The 13,421-nt window shown below is 37.9% G+C and overlaps 3 protein-coding genes across 4 annotated transcripts; 1 reads left to right on the top strand and 2 right to left on the bottom strand.

Moving 5' to 3' along the window:
• The first annotated feature begins 576 nt into the window (after positions 1-576).
• On the top strand, positions 577-3,124 carry LOC129301795 (protein trichome birefringence-like 41). The gene is made up of 5 exons (XM_054940398.1): positions 577-854; positions 986-1,157; positions 1,750-1,931; positions 2,366-2,524; positions 2,815-3,124. Exons 1-5 carry the CDS (start codon positions 607-609, stop codon positions 3,122-3,124), a joined length of 1,071 nt encoding a protein of 356 aa, XP_054796373.1. The 5' UTR covers positions 577-606.
• Positions 1,159-8,343, bottom strand: LOC129301794 (uncharacterized). Of its 2 annotated transcripts, XM_054940395.1 has the most exons (4): positions 4,878-8,343; positions 3,021-3,145; positions 2,699-2,747; positions 1,159-1,908 (listed from the first exon to the last, which is right to left on the bottom strand). In XM_054940395.1, exons 1-2 carry the CDS (start codon positions 5,920-5,922, stop codon positions 3,111-3,113), a joined length of 1,080 nt encoding a protein of 359 aa, XP_054796370.1. In that variant the 5' UTR covers positions 5,923-8,343; the 3' UTR covers positions 1,159-1,908; positions 2,699-2,747; positions 3,021-3,110. The 2 variants fall into 2 exon arrangements, with proteins under 2 accessions (XP_054796370.1, XP_054796371.1); XM_054940396.1 differs by lacking the exons at positions 1,159-1,908; positions 2,699-2,747 and having other exon boundaries at positions 4,878-5,863; positions 6,420-8,343.
• A 132-nt stretch (positions 8,344-8,475) lies between these two features.
• On the bottom strand, positions 8,476-12,693 carry LOC129301791 (pentatricopeptide repeat-containing protein At4g33990-like). The gene is given in 3 exon segments (XM_054940389.1): positions 8,476-10,828; positions 10,831-11,748; positions 12,438-12,693. Coding segments are annotated over 2 exon segments (2,469 nt in total). The 5' UTR covers positions 11,681-11,748; positions 12,438-12,693; the 3' UTR covers positions 8,476-9,209.
• Positions 12,694-13,421: the final 728 nt, after the last annotated feature.

Below are 13,421 nucleotides of genomic sequence, written 5' to 3'. Positions count from 1 at the left end.
TAGGGTGTTTAATAGGGATAAATATGAAAAGATAGAGTTAGTTTGAAAGTAGGTAATTACTTTATTGAGGGGTGAAATTCAATTAAAAATGCCTTATATTTTTTAATGAAGGAGTAAATCAAAAGACCCTTGTTTCCTCCACAAGACAACTAACACCCAATAAATTCAAGACAATAATAATTCATAAGAAAATGAACAATTAATTGCTCCAATTAAATTTTGATGACTACCTTTTTTTTTTTATAAAACAACACAACCTTACATGTGGAAAGGCAAAAGAAAAAAAGAAAAAAAAAGAAAAAAAAAAACAGAGACAGGAATTTTTATTTTGTGCTATAAAATTGGAATTTACTTTGAAAAAGGATCGACAATCTTGTCATGAAGCAAAAGGGCACCTTTAGAACATGAGAATTCCTCCACGACTAGTGACAGTTACCAAAATGATTTCAGTTTTCACCATATTTAACTTCTTCTTTAAAGCAAACCATCACGTCCCCATCGTTCATAAATCCAAGACAACAAAAACCAATTGCCAACACTACATATATATAAACGCTCTCTATTTAAGCTTCCAGAATATAAAATTCAGATACACACATTTTGGCAATGGCTGTTCCTGTTGCTGTAATTTTGGTGGTAATACTAGTACCATTTAGTGGGGTTGTGAATGGAAAAGAAGAGCTTAAGGGGTGTGATATATACAATGGAAGATGGGTTTATGACTCTTCATATCCTCTATACAATTCAAGTCAGTGTTCCTTCGTAGAGATACCATTTGCTTGCCAGCAAAATGGTCGTCCTGATAATCTTTATGTCAAATACAGATGGAAACCCTATTCATGCAACCTGCCAAGGTACTTATCCTTTTTGTTTATTTTTTGATGAATTGTGAATCTTTGACAATGCATAGATTGATAAATTTAAGTTTTAAAATTCCAGAGTGAATTCCTATAAATATGAATGTGTAGCAATTAATGTGACACAGGTTTAGTGCAACTAAGTTCTTGGAGAAGTATAGGAATAAGAGAATAATGTTTGTGGGAGACTCCATAAGCTTGAACCAGTGGCAGTCACTCGCCTGCATGCTTCATTCTCGAGTTCCTCATGCTGCTCACATTTCAGAGCGAGTCGAAGGTGTCTCTACCTACACCTTTCTGGTCAGCTTTTCTTTCTCTTATAATCTTTCATTGAACAAACTACATGATTGGATTTAAGGTGCTCTTCAATATATGTTATGTACCTTATCATTTATGATGACGTAACAAGCGTCCACAAATTTTGATGGCTTCATACTTCCCACGAAATCATGATTCCTGCACCAAATAGGACCTTAGAGTTTTTGCAAATATGCAGGACAAAACTGAAACTCTCCTTGTGTGTGCGCGCGCGTGTGAGAGAGAGAGAGTCAACCCTTTTTACCTAAATCTTTTTCCAGATAAAATGGCAATAACTAAAATATAATGTGGCATAAGTGTAAGACCAAATACAACAACAAGGCTTTATCTCACTAGGAGGGAGTAAGACCAAGATAATTAAAAACAAATATGTTCACCATCCAATAACACAATGAAGAACTAGAAAAAAGTAGGTAGAGAGAGCATCCATAAGGTTTTTGAAGTGAGTTTCTTGTAAAAATGTTCGACAAGACAAGCATGAGATTGGATTATACGGTCAGCCCCTACAACCTTCTGAAGTTGAGTTCTTGCATATTCATGCTGAATAACAAACAGTTCATGTGCTCTTCTGTAGGACCACAATGTGTCGTTGATACTTTCCAGAAACGCACTGCTTGTAGACATTGCTCACAAGTCATGGGGGAGGGTTCTGAAACTGAATTCCATTTCTGAAGATGATGCTAAACTGTGGCGAGGGAGCCATGTCTTGGTGTTCAACTCGTGGCATTGGTGGCTTCACCGTGGCAGGAAACAACCGTAAGAACATAAGACTAATTGACATATATAGATGAAGCTGAATGTTCTGTTCTCATTCAAAAATCAATAACAATATCAACTAGGCTAAAGATACAATACATTAGAACAAGGTCATTCTACAGGAATTTCTACCTATGAGGAGATTGAGCTATCATATTTTATTTACTCAGACTCTCAAACTTCTAAACTTTAAAAAGGTTAGAATAGATTCTTAAAGTAGATCTAATTGTCAGAAGGTTTGACCTTGTTGAGAGATACCACGTGGAAAAAATCATGTAAAATGTTCCACGAATGAACTTAAAGGACCTATAATCACAAATATATGATCCTTAATGTAAAAAAAAAAAAAAAAACAGTACATGAACCCGTTTTTGCCCCCAGTTTTATTTGTTTCACGTTGTAATTTGTTTGCAACGGTTTTGAATTGAATGCAGATGGGATTTCATTACAGATGGAGAAGATTTACATAAAGACATGGATCGTTTAGCTGCCTACGAGATAGCCTTGTCAACATGGGCTAAATGGGTAAATGAGAACATTGATTTTACCAAAACTGAAGTATTCTTCCAAGGGATTTCACCAACGCATACGAAGTAAGTCCAATAATTTTAGATAAAAAAAATATCAAAATCATTTACCAGTTACTTATAACATTAATTGGAATACCGGCATCTCATTAGTACTATACTCACCATCACTAGATTTTGGAGCAATTCATATTGCCAGTGGCCAGTGCTAAATTTAGATAACAATTTGAAACCATTTACCTGTTTCTCCATATTCTTCATTGGTAAAAAATTCTGCATTCTTCACTCACTGTATATTTCAACAAGAAAGAACAAACAGTCAGGCATAGACATCTCATTAGTGCCATTATTGCCAGTGCTAAATTATGGGGGAACTATGATGGAGAGAGTTGCCGTGAAGAAACAAGGCCAATGTTTGGTTCACCATATCCAAGAAAAAGGCTTCCAGCTGAAGTGATAGTTGAGAGAGTAATAGGCATCATGTCTAAGAGGGTACATTTGCTCAATATAACAAGACTGTCACAGCAAAGAAAAGATGCGCATCCTTCTGTTTATGGCATACCAGAAAAGCATCTTCAAATTGGCATGGATTGCAGCCATTGGTGTCTTCCGGGAGTTCCTGACACATGGAATGAGCTCTTGATTGCTGAGCTCACAAGGAGTTAAGATTGTATTGCCATGCCTGCACTGAATGGATTAGGGAGGCACAAATATCAAAGTAATGAAAGAATATAAAGTAAATGATTTTCTATACACCGCTTCAGTTTCAAGTAATTAAGTCCAGAAGTACAATAATCGGCCTATTTTCCTGGTGTTCTTTATCTATGAATTGAAACAGGAATAATAATTTGGTCTGTCTCCTGATTAGACCAAAAGAAAGATAGATGCAAGTTTCATGTCAATTTCAGATAATATTTACCTTTCAGTCCGTTCTCTTTCATATTAACTTTTATGCTTCAATTCCAGTTATCTTTCCTTTCAAAATACTAATTACTGTACATTTTATCGTCCAAATAGTTACTTTTGTTTTGGGGGAAAAGAAAAGAAAGAATTATTTGTCATCATACATTCTGACATTGGTAATATCACAAATACATTCACGAGCTCATGTTACTAACTAAACTTGCAAGTATTTTTTATTTTTTATTTTTTAAAAAAAGAGAAAAAAAAGCTCTACCCCAACGCTCTTGATAAAAATCAATACTAGAAGACCCTAACACGTCCAACAACAATAGTTCTTGTACAAGGGAGCCAGAATGACAAGGCAGAGAAGAGAGAACCAGACATTATTTAGATTTTACCAAACATTCTATTATATGTGCAAATTTAAGTTTACTATTATTCTGATAATTGAGAGAAAAGAAAACAGTCAGCTATAACCATGCTATGATGCATTGGAAGCTTAACTACAGGATCTACAAAATGAATATTTTGTTTTCTTAATGAAAAGGATCAAATAAATGTTATTCTCAAAGAAAGAAAATAGAGAGCAACTGCTTATAGGCAACAGATAGATACTGCCATACTGGTTGATGTGTTAAATATTGTTGTGAACATTCAAAGGTCAATCAGCTAAAAGGGTGAATTGAATCTGATAGTTAACATTAGTAAATCAAGCGGTATCAGCATAAAACATAGCGAGCGAACACAAAAGGGTTGGTCCAAAAGACAGCATTATATCAGGGAAGACAGTTTTCTGCATCTTTTGTGGAAAGATATATCGTCAGCTTCCCTTGGCACACCTTACTCCTAACAATCAAACAAACCCCTAGTTGAAGCTGAAATTGTTATGCAACAGATAAATTAGCTTAGCAATATATGTGCAAGCATGTGTATTCATGCACATGTGTATTCCTAGACTAACCAAACTTTGGCAGCAACAACGAGAAGTCTTATCCCATATTGACTACATGAATAGCACGGCACTATTGCGCTCTATACTAACCGAACTTGGCATCAAAAGAAAATTCCTGATAGTAAATTGTACGAGTAACAATACTGATACTTAATCCAATTTCCTTCTTTTCCTTCTCTAAATATAAATATGCCAATTTCCTTCTTTTCCTTCTCTAAATAATAATTTAAAATAATAAATTTTAGCGAAGTAAATTTATTATTATATATTTACGTATTCAACGGGCGTGGGCATAAAATAATAATTTTTAGAATAATCAATAAATAATTGGATCATAACTGCGATTATCTCATAAATACAATATCAATATTCTTGTAGTAAACAGCTTTCCTTAATTAGTACATTGGCAGTTAATGATGGAGACATCCACTTCTACATAATCCCTAACATATTATAATCATATATACTATATGGAGATAATTACAGAAGATTATCAAGGTGCTTTGCTAAAAAGTTTAGAACTATGTATAGTAACACTTCAGACATTACAACTAGATTGAGAACCTTCTCTGGTGGGACCGCGAGTGTGAAACCTCCATTTTAAGAGATAGTCCCTGGATTCGCAGGATAATCTGATGACGTCACAGAAAGCGTTAAGTGAGCTGATTTTTTCGTTAGTTTTCCATTCGATTCTCACCCAGCATGTAAACCCACTTGATGAAATCGGTATACTTGAATCGCAAAGCAGTGTCACCTCCCCACTGATTCTCTTGCACGAGCGACGTGGAAGTCTTCCATCACTGGTCACCATCGAGTCGAGCCAAGGGCATTCTGGTTGACCCACCATCTCCTTGTAAGCAGAATTTGCCATTCTAACCTGGTTGTTTGAATCTGATATAACAACAGGCAAGGCCTCAGACTCAACCTCTAGCTCGACCTCCTCTGGCGTTTTCGGGGCTCGAGCTGTTAGGGGCAGGCTAGGGTCTTCATTGATGCACCCCACGCTTATGCTAGACCCAAGGGGGCGAACTGGCCGAGGTGCGATAACAATGCTTACTGTTGGTGTCTGCAGCTGCTGCAAGAGATCTTTTTCTTCTGGGATTTCTGCTATGGCGTTCAAATCGATAATCTCTTCTCTTCCCTTGACCATGTCAGGTTCAGGCGGAGAACACGGAAGAAGTGGAAGTGTCACTAAACTGGGAGTATCATTGTAAGGCTTTTCCCAGCCGGAGTTGAGCACTCCATGGTTAGGAGGAGGAAGAGGGAGATGAGGTAGGCCATGGCTATGAGAAAAACTCTGTAAACATAGGTTCTTTGCGGGAGATGTTACATGGCAAGGCGAGCAAAAGCCGAAAACATGGGTCTTCTGGCTCTTGAGGGAGGGCAGTGGTATAGAAGCTCTGCCTCTCTTCCGGGTCCTGGTAGGGCGTGCCTGCAACTGCGGCCACAGGTTCCTGAGGTAAGGAGACTGCTTGATCTTTTGACACAGGGAGGAACCCTCAGTCATGGAATTCCCGGGAGTCTCAGGCTTCGGAGCTATGGGCCTATACCTGGACATGATTTCAGCAGTTTTTGCAGTATTGGAATAAGGATGTAAAGTCTTAACCATGGTGATATCTAGCTTTGTTTGAGCTTGAGAGTATTTTGTTTTAGCAGACGACGCATAGAAAATTGAGTGAAGAAACTGATAGTGAGGAGGACAGAAAATGAGGCTGAAGCAGGAGAGTTATAAAAGAAGGGGATGACTATCGGTGGTGTTGAAGTAGGAGAAAGAGCCAATGAGGAGTGGGCACAGTAAGGGGAAGGAGGAGGAGAAAGTGACACTTGTAAATGAAGGGTGGGTACGTGTTGAAGGGGCTCAGATAGGAGGACATATGGGAATGGAGAAACAAAGAGAGAAGGGGAGTGCAGAGTCATCAATCTCTCACGCCAATCAGGGACCTTGCCTGGCTTCTAATTATACGAAAAGCGAGAAGGTGGGCTCGCATTATAACGCGTGTGGTGATGGCCGCCATGCGTGAAAACACCTATCCCTCTCCAGTCGGTTACATTTGTTCGCTCTCTACGTGTCACAAATCAGATAGCAAGAAAGAGAGTCAATCATACCTGAGTGCGATAAAGAGAGAAACGGAGGGAGTCGAGCTCGAGCACACCACTAATACAGGGCAGACAGCAAGAAGACTTCACGCCTTCAGGGATTCACAGATTCGACAAGGAGAGGCAGAGGAGCGGGAGCGAGAAGGGACGGACGAGAGCGACAAGACTTCACACTCGCACAGCACACTTGCTGACTCGCAGCCTTCGTTCGGCGTTTAGGGGAGGCGAAGGGGAAGAGAAAGCGAAGCCTTCGTTCCGCGTTTAGGAGGATCCTCGTTCCGTGCTCATCACCCAAATGGGCGATCTTGCCTTCCATTTCACCTCATAATATCTGCAGTTAATTTTAAATATTATATTTGTGAAATAAAATTTAAAAATTACTAAAAAAATAATATTAAATCTGGTACTAGTACATCTACATAGCGAATTTGTAAATATTATAAATGATTTTAATCTTAAATTGAATTATTCAAATTATAGTCAATTTATAAAAATACTTGAATGACAGTTAAAGACCATTTACCTGTTTCTTCATGTTTTTCATTGGCACAAAAATCACCATTCTTCAGTTACTGTATGTTTCAACAATAAAGAACAAACAGTCAAGCATAGACATCTCATTAGTGCCATTTTGCCAGTGCTAAATCATTGGGGAACTATGATGGGGAGTTTTGCCGTGAAGAAACAAGGCCAATGTTTGGGCCACCATATCCAAGAAAAAGGCTTCCAGCTGAACTGAGAGTGGAGAGAATGATAGGCAGCATGTATAAGAGGGTACATCTGCTCGATGTAACAAGACTGTCACAGCAAAGAAAAGATCTACATCCTTCTGTTTATGGCATGGATTGCAGCCATTGGTGTCTTCCGGGAGTTCTTGACACATGGAATGTGCTCTTGATTGCTGAGCTCACAAGGATTTAAGATTGTGCTGCCATGCCTGCACTGAATGGATTAGGGAGGCACAAATGCCAAAGTAATGAAAGAATATCAAGCGAATGATATTCCTTATACAGCTTCAGTTTCAAGTAACCAAATCCAGAGGCACAATAATTGGCCTATTTTCCTCGTGGTCTTTATCTACGAATTGAAAAAAGAATAATAATTTGGTCTGTCTACTGATTAGACTAAAATATAGATAGATGCGAGTTTCATGCTTCAATTTCAGATAATATTTACCTTTCAGTCAGTTCTCTTTCACATGTAACTTTTATGCTTCAATTCCCGTTGCTATTTAGCTAGTTATTTTTCCTTTCAAAATACTAATTGCTCTACATCTAATCATTCAAAGTAGTTACTTTTGTTTTGAGGGAAAAGAAAAGAGAGAATTATTTGTCATCATACATTCTGACATTGGTAATATCACAACTACATTCACGAGCTCATGTTGCTACCTAAACTCACAAGTATTTTTTATTTTTATTTTCTCTAAGAAAAAAGATCCACCCTAACACTCTTAATGAAAATGAATACTAGAAGATTCTAACACGTCCAACAACAATAGTTCTTGTACAAGGGAGGCAGAATAACAAGGCAGAGAAGAGAGAACCAAATATTATTATGATTTTACCAAACAGTACTATATGTCAGTTATAAGCAACAGATAGACAGAAACAGGGAAAATACCATCTCCAACCAGAAGCAAAACTCGTAACCTGTCCGTACATTTTGGCAGTGACGGTGTTAAATATAATTATGATACATATCAATCATGTACAACCTGCCCTGGCTTAATGGTACCAACTATCAAGGCCTCTCTTGTTAATCTAACAGTTCAATCACCCCACTAATTCAACTTAAGCTACTTTGGAGAGATACCAATAACAATGTAACGTACAGTGAGTCAAGCACATACTTTGCCGCTGCATTCTATGCAGTCCATCAAAATTTTCCACATTTTTGGTTAGAGACCATGAGATCTTGATACTGCCATACTGGTTGAGATGTGTGAAATATTGTTGTGAACATTCAATGGTCAATCAGCTAAAAAGGTGAATTGAATCTGATAGTTAACATTGATAAATCAAGCAGTATCAGCATAAAACATAGCGAGCGAACACAGAAGGGGTTGGTCCAAAAGACAGCATTATATCAGGGAAGACAGTTTTCTGCATCTTCTGTGGAAAGATATATCGCCAGCTTCCCTTGGCACATCTCATTACAAACAATCAAGCAAACCCCTAGTTGAAGCTGAAATTTTTATACAACAGATAAATTAGCTTGGCAATACATGTAAAAGCATGGGTATCCCTTTACTAACCAAACTTGGCATCAGAAGAAAATTCCCGATAGTAAATTGTACCAGTAACAATATTGATACCTACTCCAATTTCCTTCTTTTCCTTCTCTAAATATAAATATGAATTTTGCAGTCCTTGGCCAGAACAACATTTTAGTCCTTGAGGAAAACCTTGTCAGTTGTCACAACTCTTGGCATACTTCTTACTGCCATCTTTCACCCAGCATAGATTTAGATTATTGAGAACATTTAATCCGACATCTTCTAAGACAAATAAGCAGAACTGCTAGTCCAATTCTTGACTCCTTTAGAGCCCAATAATTAAAAAAAATTATAGAAAAATCATAATCTTCTCGCTCAGTTAATCATCTCCAACTGATCAATCTAAAAGGTAATCAGGGACAAAATGAGAGGCCTTTAGAACCAACTGACATCTAAAACAAATAACGTTACTGGTCACCAACCATCCTCAATTGGCAAATTAGTATTCACTTGGATGTATTGTGTAATTGAGACTTTTAACTAATAATAAATATTCCATGATTACCAACAAACAGTGTTTGTCACCAATAATCACCACACGAGCAAATTCCATCTTTAAAGTGATGGAAACGGTTTGAATCCCTTACAACAATCTCCCTCTCAGTAAGTTTGGATATGTACTTAGTTGCGTTATGGCAATCGCCACAAACACGTAAGTTCTTAAATATCCTAATTATGCTTCTAGGTGGCGTGCTTATAATTCCAAATGCAATTGCCAACCTCTCACTATGACTTATCAGAATTTGCTCCTTCTCATCATCTTCAACATCCTGCAAGACAAAGCTATAGTCTGGAACATAACCAAGGTTTTTCATTCTTGCAGTCAAAGATCTTAATTCTTTGTATATTTCCATGCATTTTGGATGAGTTTGGTTGCCAGTATAAAATATTTCAACTTTACTGCCCACTATGACAGAACTCCACCCAGGAGTCTTCCTCAATCCTCTATCTCTGGCTAATGATCTTACTTTAACTGCACCTTCCCATTTTCCAACTTTCGCATAAATATTTGACAACAACACATAGTAACCAACATTCTCTGGATCAATTTCAAACAAGCGGTTAGAAGCCAATGTACCCAATGCCACATTCCCATGAACTCTACAAGCAGCAAGAAGAGCACCCCAAATGGATGCATCAGGTTTCAAAGGCATATTGCTCACCAAATTATACGCCTTTTCCAAGTGCCCTGCTCTACCTAGTAAATCCACCATGCAGCCATAATGCTTCAAGTTTGGCATGATCCCATACTCTTTCTGCATGATGTAAAAATACCATTGACCCTGATTGACTAAACCTGCATGGCTAGAGGCAGACAACAGAGATAAAAAGGTTACATGATCTGGCTTTACTCCTTGAGCAAGCATATCTTTGAACAGTTTCAGAGCGATATCTCCATGTCCATGAATTCCATGACAGGATATTATGGCATTCCAAGGAATTGATGTATCCCTTGGGATTTCATAGAATAAAAACATTGCATTATCTAAACTCCCACATTTTCCATACATGTCAATCAAGCAGGTACCCACAAAGACATCCAAGTACAAGCAGCTTTTGATTAGCCTCCCATGGATTTTCATTCCTTCTTGCAAAGCTCCCAAATGGGAATATGCAGGTAGAATGCTCACCCAAGTCCCTTGATTTGGGATTATCTCTCCATACTCTTCCATCATGTTGTAAGCATCAATTCCCTCACTTGCAAGACCATTATGAACATGACCTGCAATCAAAGTGTTCCATGAAACTACATCTTTGATAGGAAGTAGTTCAAAAACTCTACATGAATAATCCATAGCACCTAATTTTGCATACATGTTCACTAGCGCATTTCCAATCACAACATCCTCCTCAAGCCAATCATGTCTCATAACAAATCCATGAACAGACCTGCCATGCTTTATATCACTTAACTGACCAAAAATAGAGGCCAAACTCACAACTGTTAATAAGTCAGGTTGAATTCCTATCAGTTGCATATCTTTATAAAATTCAAATGCCATAATTGGATCACTATTCTGCTCATATGCAGCAATAATGGAGTTCCAAGTTACCAGGTCCCTCACTTTCATGCGATCAAAAACTCTTTGCGCATCCCTCAGGTAACCAAACTTGGAATATGTGTTGATTAAAGCATTAAAACAAATAGATGAGTTTCCAGCCCATGTTTTATAACATACGAATGAATCAAGATACCATTAATGATATCATCTGATTGTGCACAAAGTGGGAGTAGACTTGATACAGTAATTGGATCCATGTTCACCCCCTCAGATTTCATATTATTCAAGACCTTCAATGCCCCAGCTGCATTCCCATTTAGGCAAAACCCAGAAATCATTGCATTCCAAGATCCCAAATCTCGAACTGGCATGTCAGCAAATAATTTGCAGGCAGCATCTAAGGTACCAAACCGTCCGTACAAATGGATCAAGGAAGCAGCCACAAAAACATCTTGCTCAAATCCTGTTTTGAAAACCCAGGAATGTATTTTCTTCCCATCAACCAGATGCTTACATGCTTTCAACACAGGAGGGAAGGTGTAAAAATCAGGTCGAAGACCAGAGATGGACAAGAATTCACTGAAACATTTTAAGGCTTCATGATATTGGCCACAACGAACATATGCAGCTACCATTGAATTCCAAGTATGGATATCCTTTTTTTGAATTTGATTAAAACTACACCGAGAGAATGAGACATCCCCAAGATAAGCATACAAATTGACCAGTTTAGCAGACAGAAAAACATTTTGAAATTTTCCCAACACCACAAGAAGAGCATGAAGTTGCTTAGCATCATCCACCTTTGTGCAGGAACGAAACAGAAAATCAAAATCAGAAACTCTATTCTTGTTCTCAAAGCCATCCAATATGAACTGCAGATAATTTGCAGTTACTGAAAACGATCTATAAACGATTTGATCCAATGGCAAAAGTTTGGATAGTGGCTTAGCGTTGCAGGTTGACAGCAGTTTGAGAAGAGAAAGCATAGAACATCAGCAGGAACGTATAAAATCTGGGTTGATTTTACACCAGACATAAAACACGAACAGGATAGCTACAGAAAAGAAATATAAGACAATTTATCAGTAATGCATACAAAATAATTAATTACAGAAAAAGAACCATTTTTATGACTGTAAGCACAAAAGACTAAGAAAGGATGTGGTAAAGTCACGATCTAAAGAATGAGATTTCCCACTAAAATAAGAAATAGATAGATATTACGCAACAAGAAATGCCATGACAAAGCCAAAGGTCACTCTTATAGCATGCCTTAACTTTTCACTTTAAAAGAAAGTGTTTAAGCCTTCTTCTTACAAAGGCATAACAGAGAGTGCACGCCTACAAGAACTTGTAATAAACGTTTTTCAAGTGAAACAAAGCCAACTTCACGACTTCAGCATCAGAGAATAGCAGAATGCCAACCGTCCCGCTACATGCTAATGCGCATCAAGTCACTTAAAATCACCAGCTGAATTGACTAATTGAGCATCTATGACGCATCTAATAGATTGGACTGAGCTAGCGACAAATGCTCTGACATGCTTAACCAAACAGCTTTATGTTAGGATTTACAATGCAACGATTAGCTAAAAGATCCAAGAGGTTGATCAGCATTCTACCAAGAAAGGCTTGCGTGATGAACAAGGGCAAATGCTGATTCAAGGAGAAAAGGGCTGGGGTAAAATTCTAACTTCTCATTTCCAGTCAAAAGGAATCGAGAACCCAGACAAATATTATTACCTGTTACATGACTAGCTCTCAGTCCTTCTATGTGAGACTGCGCCTCCTCGGACTCCCGCCTCTGCTATTCTGTCTTCTCTCAATCTCACCCTCTGCTCTGGCTTTTCTTATCTCTTCCAGTATAGCTGTGTATTTCGTATACCCGAAGGACGTGATCTTCTTGTTCCAATCTCTTGAATGAAATCGTCCTCCCTGGTGTTCTCCGCTTCGAATCTGTTCGTCCTCCTTCCCGTTCTTTCTCTACTGCAACCATGAAGAAGCTATAGTATAGGCTAGCAAAAGGAGCAGCCTTTTTTTTTTTTTGTCAAAAAAGAAGAAGAGGCTATTCTCTTGTCTAAAAGCGTGTGCGAGACCCATTTTCCATTTTGGGCTCTAAGGCTAATGGGTCAGCTATAATTTGATCTGTTTAGGGTCTCTTTTGGGTTTGTATGGGCTTAATATTGAGTCAAATGTTAAGCCCTTTACCTAAGCTCTTTTTTCTGTTTTTTTTGAAGGGATAAAAGTGCAAACTTGATCTGTTTATGTTATGCAGTGGTATAAAATAAATCATAAACTATTAAAAATAAAGTGCCCAACACCTCTCGTTAATTTTCAATGGAAGAACATTAGTTGACTGGCTGAATATGTTATGTTGATCAAAGATCTGCCTAAGTGGCTATACATAAGGCAAAATTCAATCCACATGACGTCTACATGGCAAAGGAAGAAGACCAAAGGGCAAAGATTATGCACAAAAACCCTAACCTAACCTAACCATTTTAGAGAGCTTGAGTTCATTTCTCCATTCATTGTAAGTGTGCTTGAGTGTGAAAGCCTTGCCCTCACCAAACTAGAATCCTAAGCCATTAACAAGAAGATACAGGGGGTAAATTTGGGAGCTTTCTTCGAAGTGGGTCGCATGTGCTTAAGATTCCTTCGCTACAAGAAGGTACAAGGAAAATGAAAGCTTTATCAATCTGAAGAAAAGAAAGAGTCTCAAAGTGA

Source organism: Prosopis cineraria, unplaced genomic scaffold, assembly GCF_029017545.1.
Source record: "Prosopis cineraria cultivar Desert tree isolate PC_DT_omini unplaced genomic scaffold, ASM2901754v1 PC2, whole genome shotgun sequence".
NCBI lineage: Eukaryota > Viridiplantae > Streptophyta > Magnoliopsida > Fabales > Fabaceae > Prosopis > Prosopis cineraria.
Note: the sequence above shows the minus strand (reverse complement) of the source record. Positions and strands in the feature narration are given on the sequence as shown.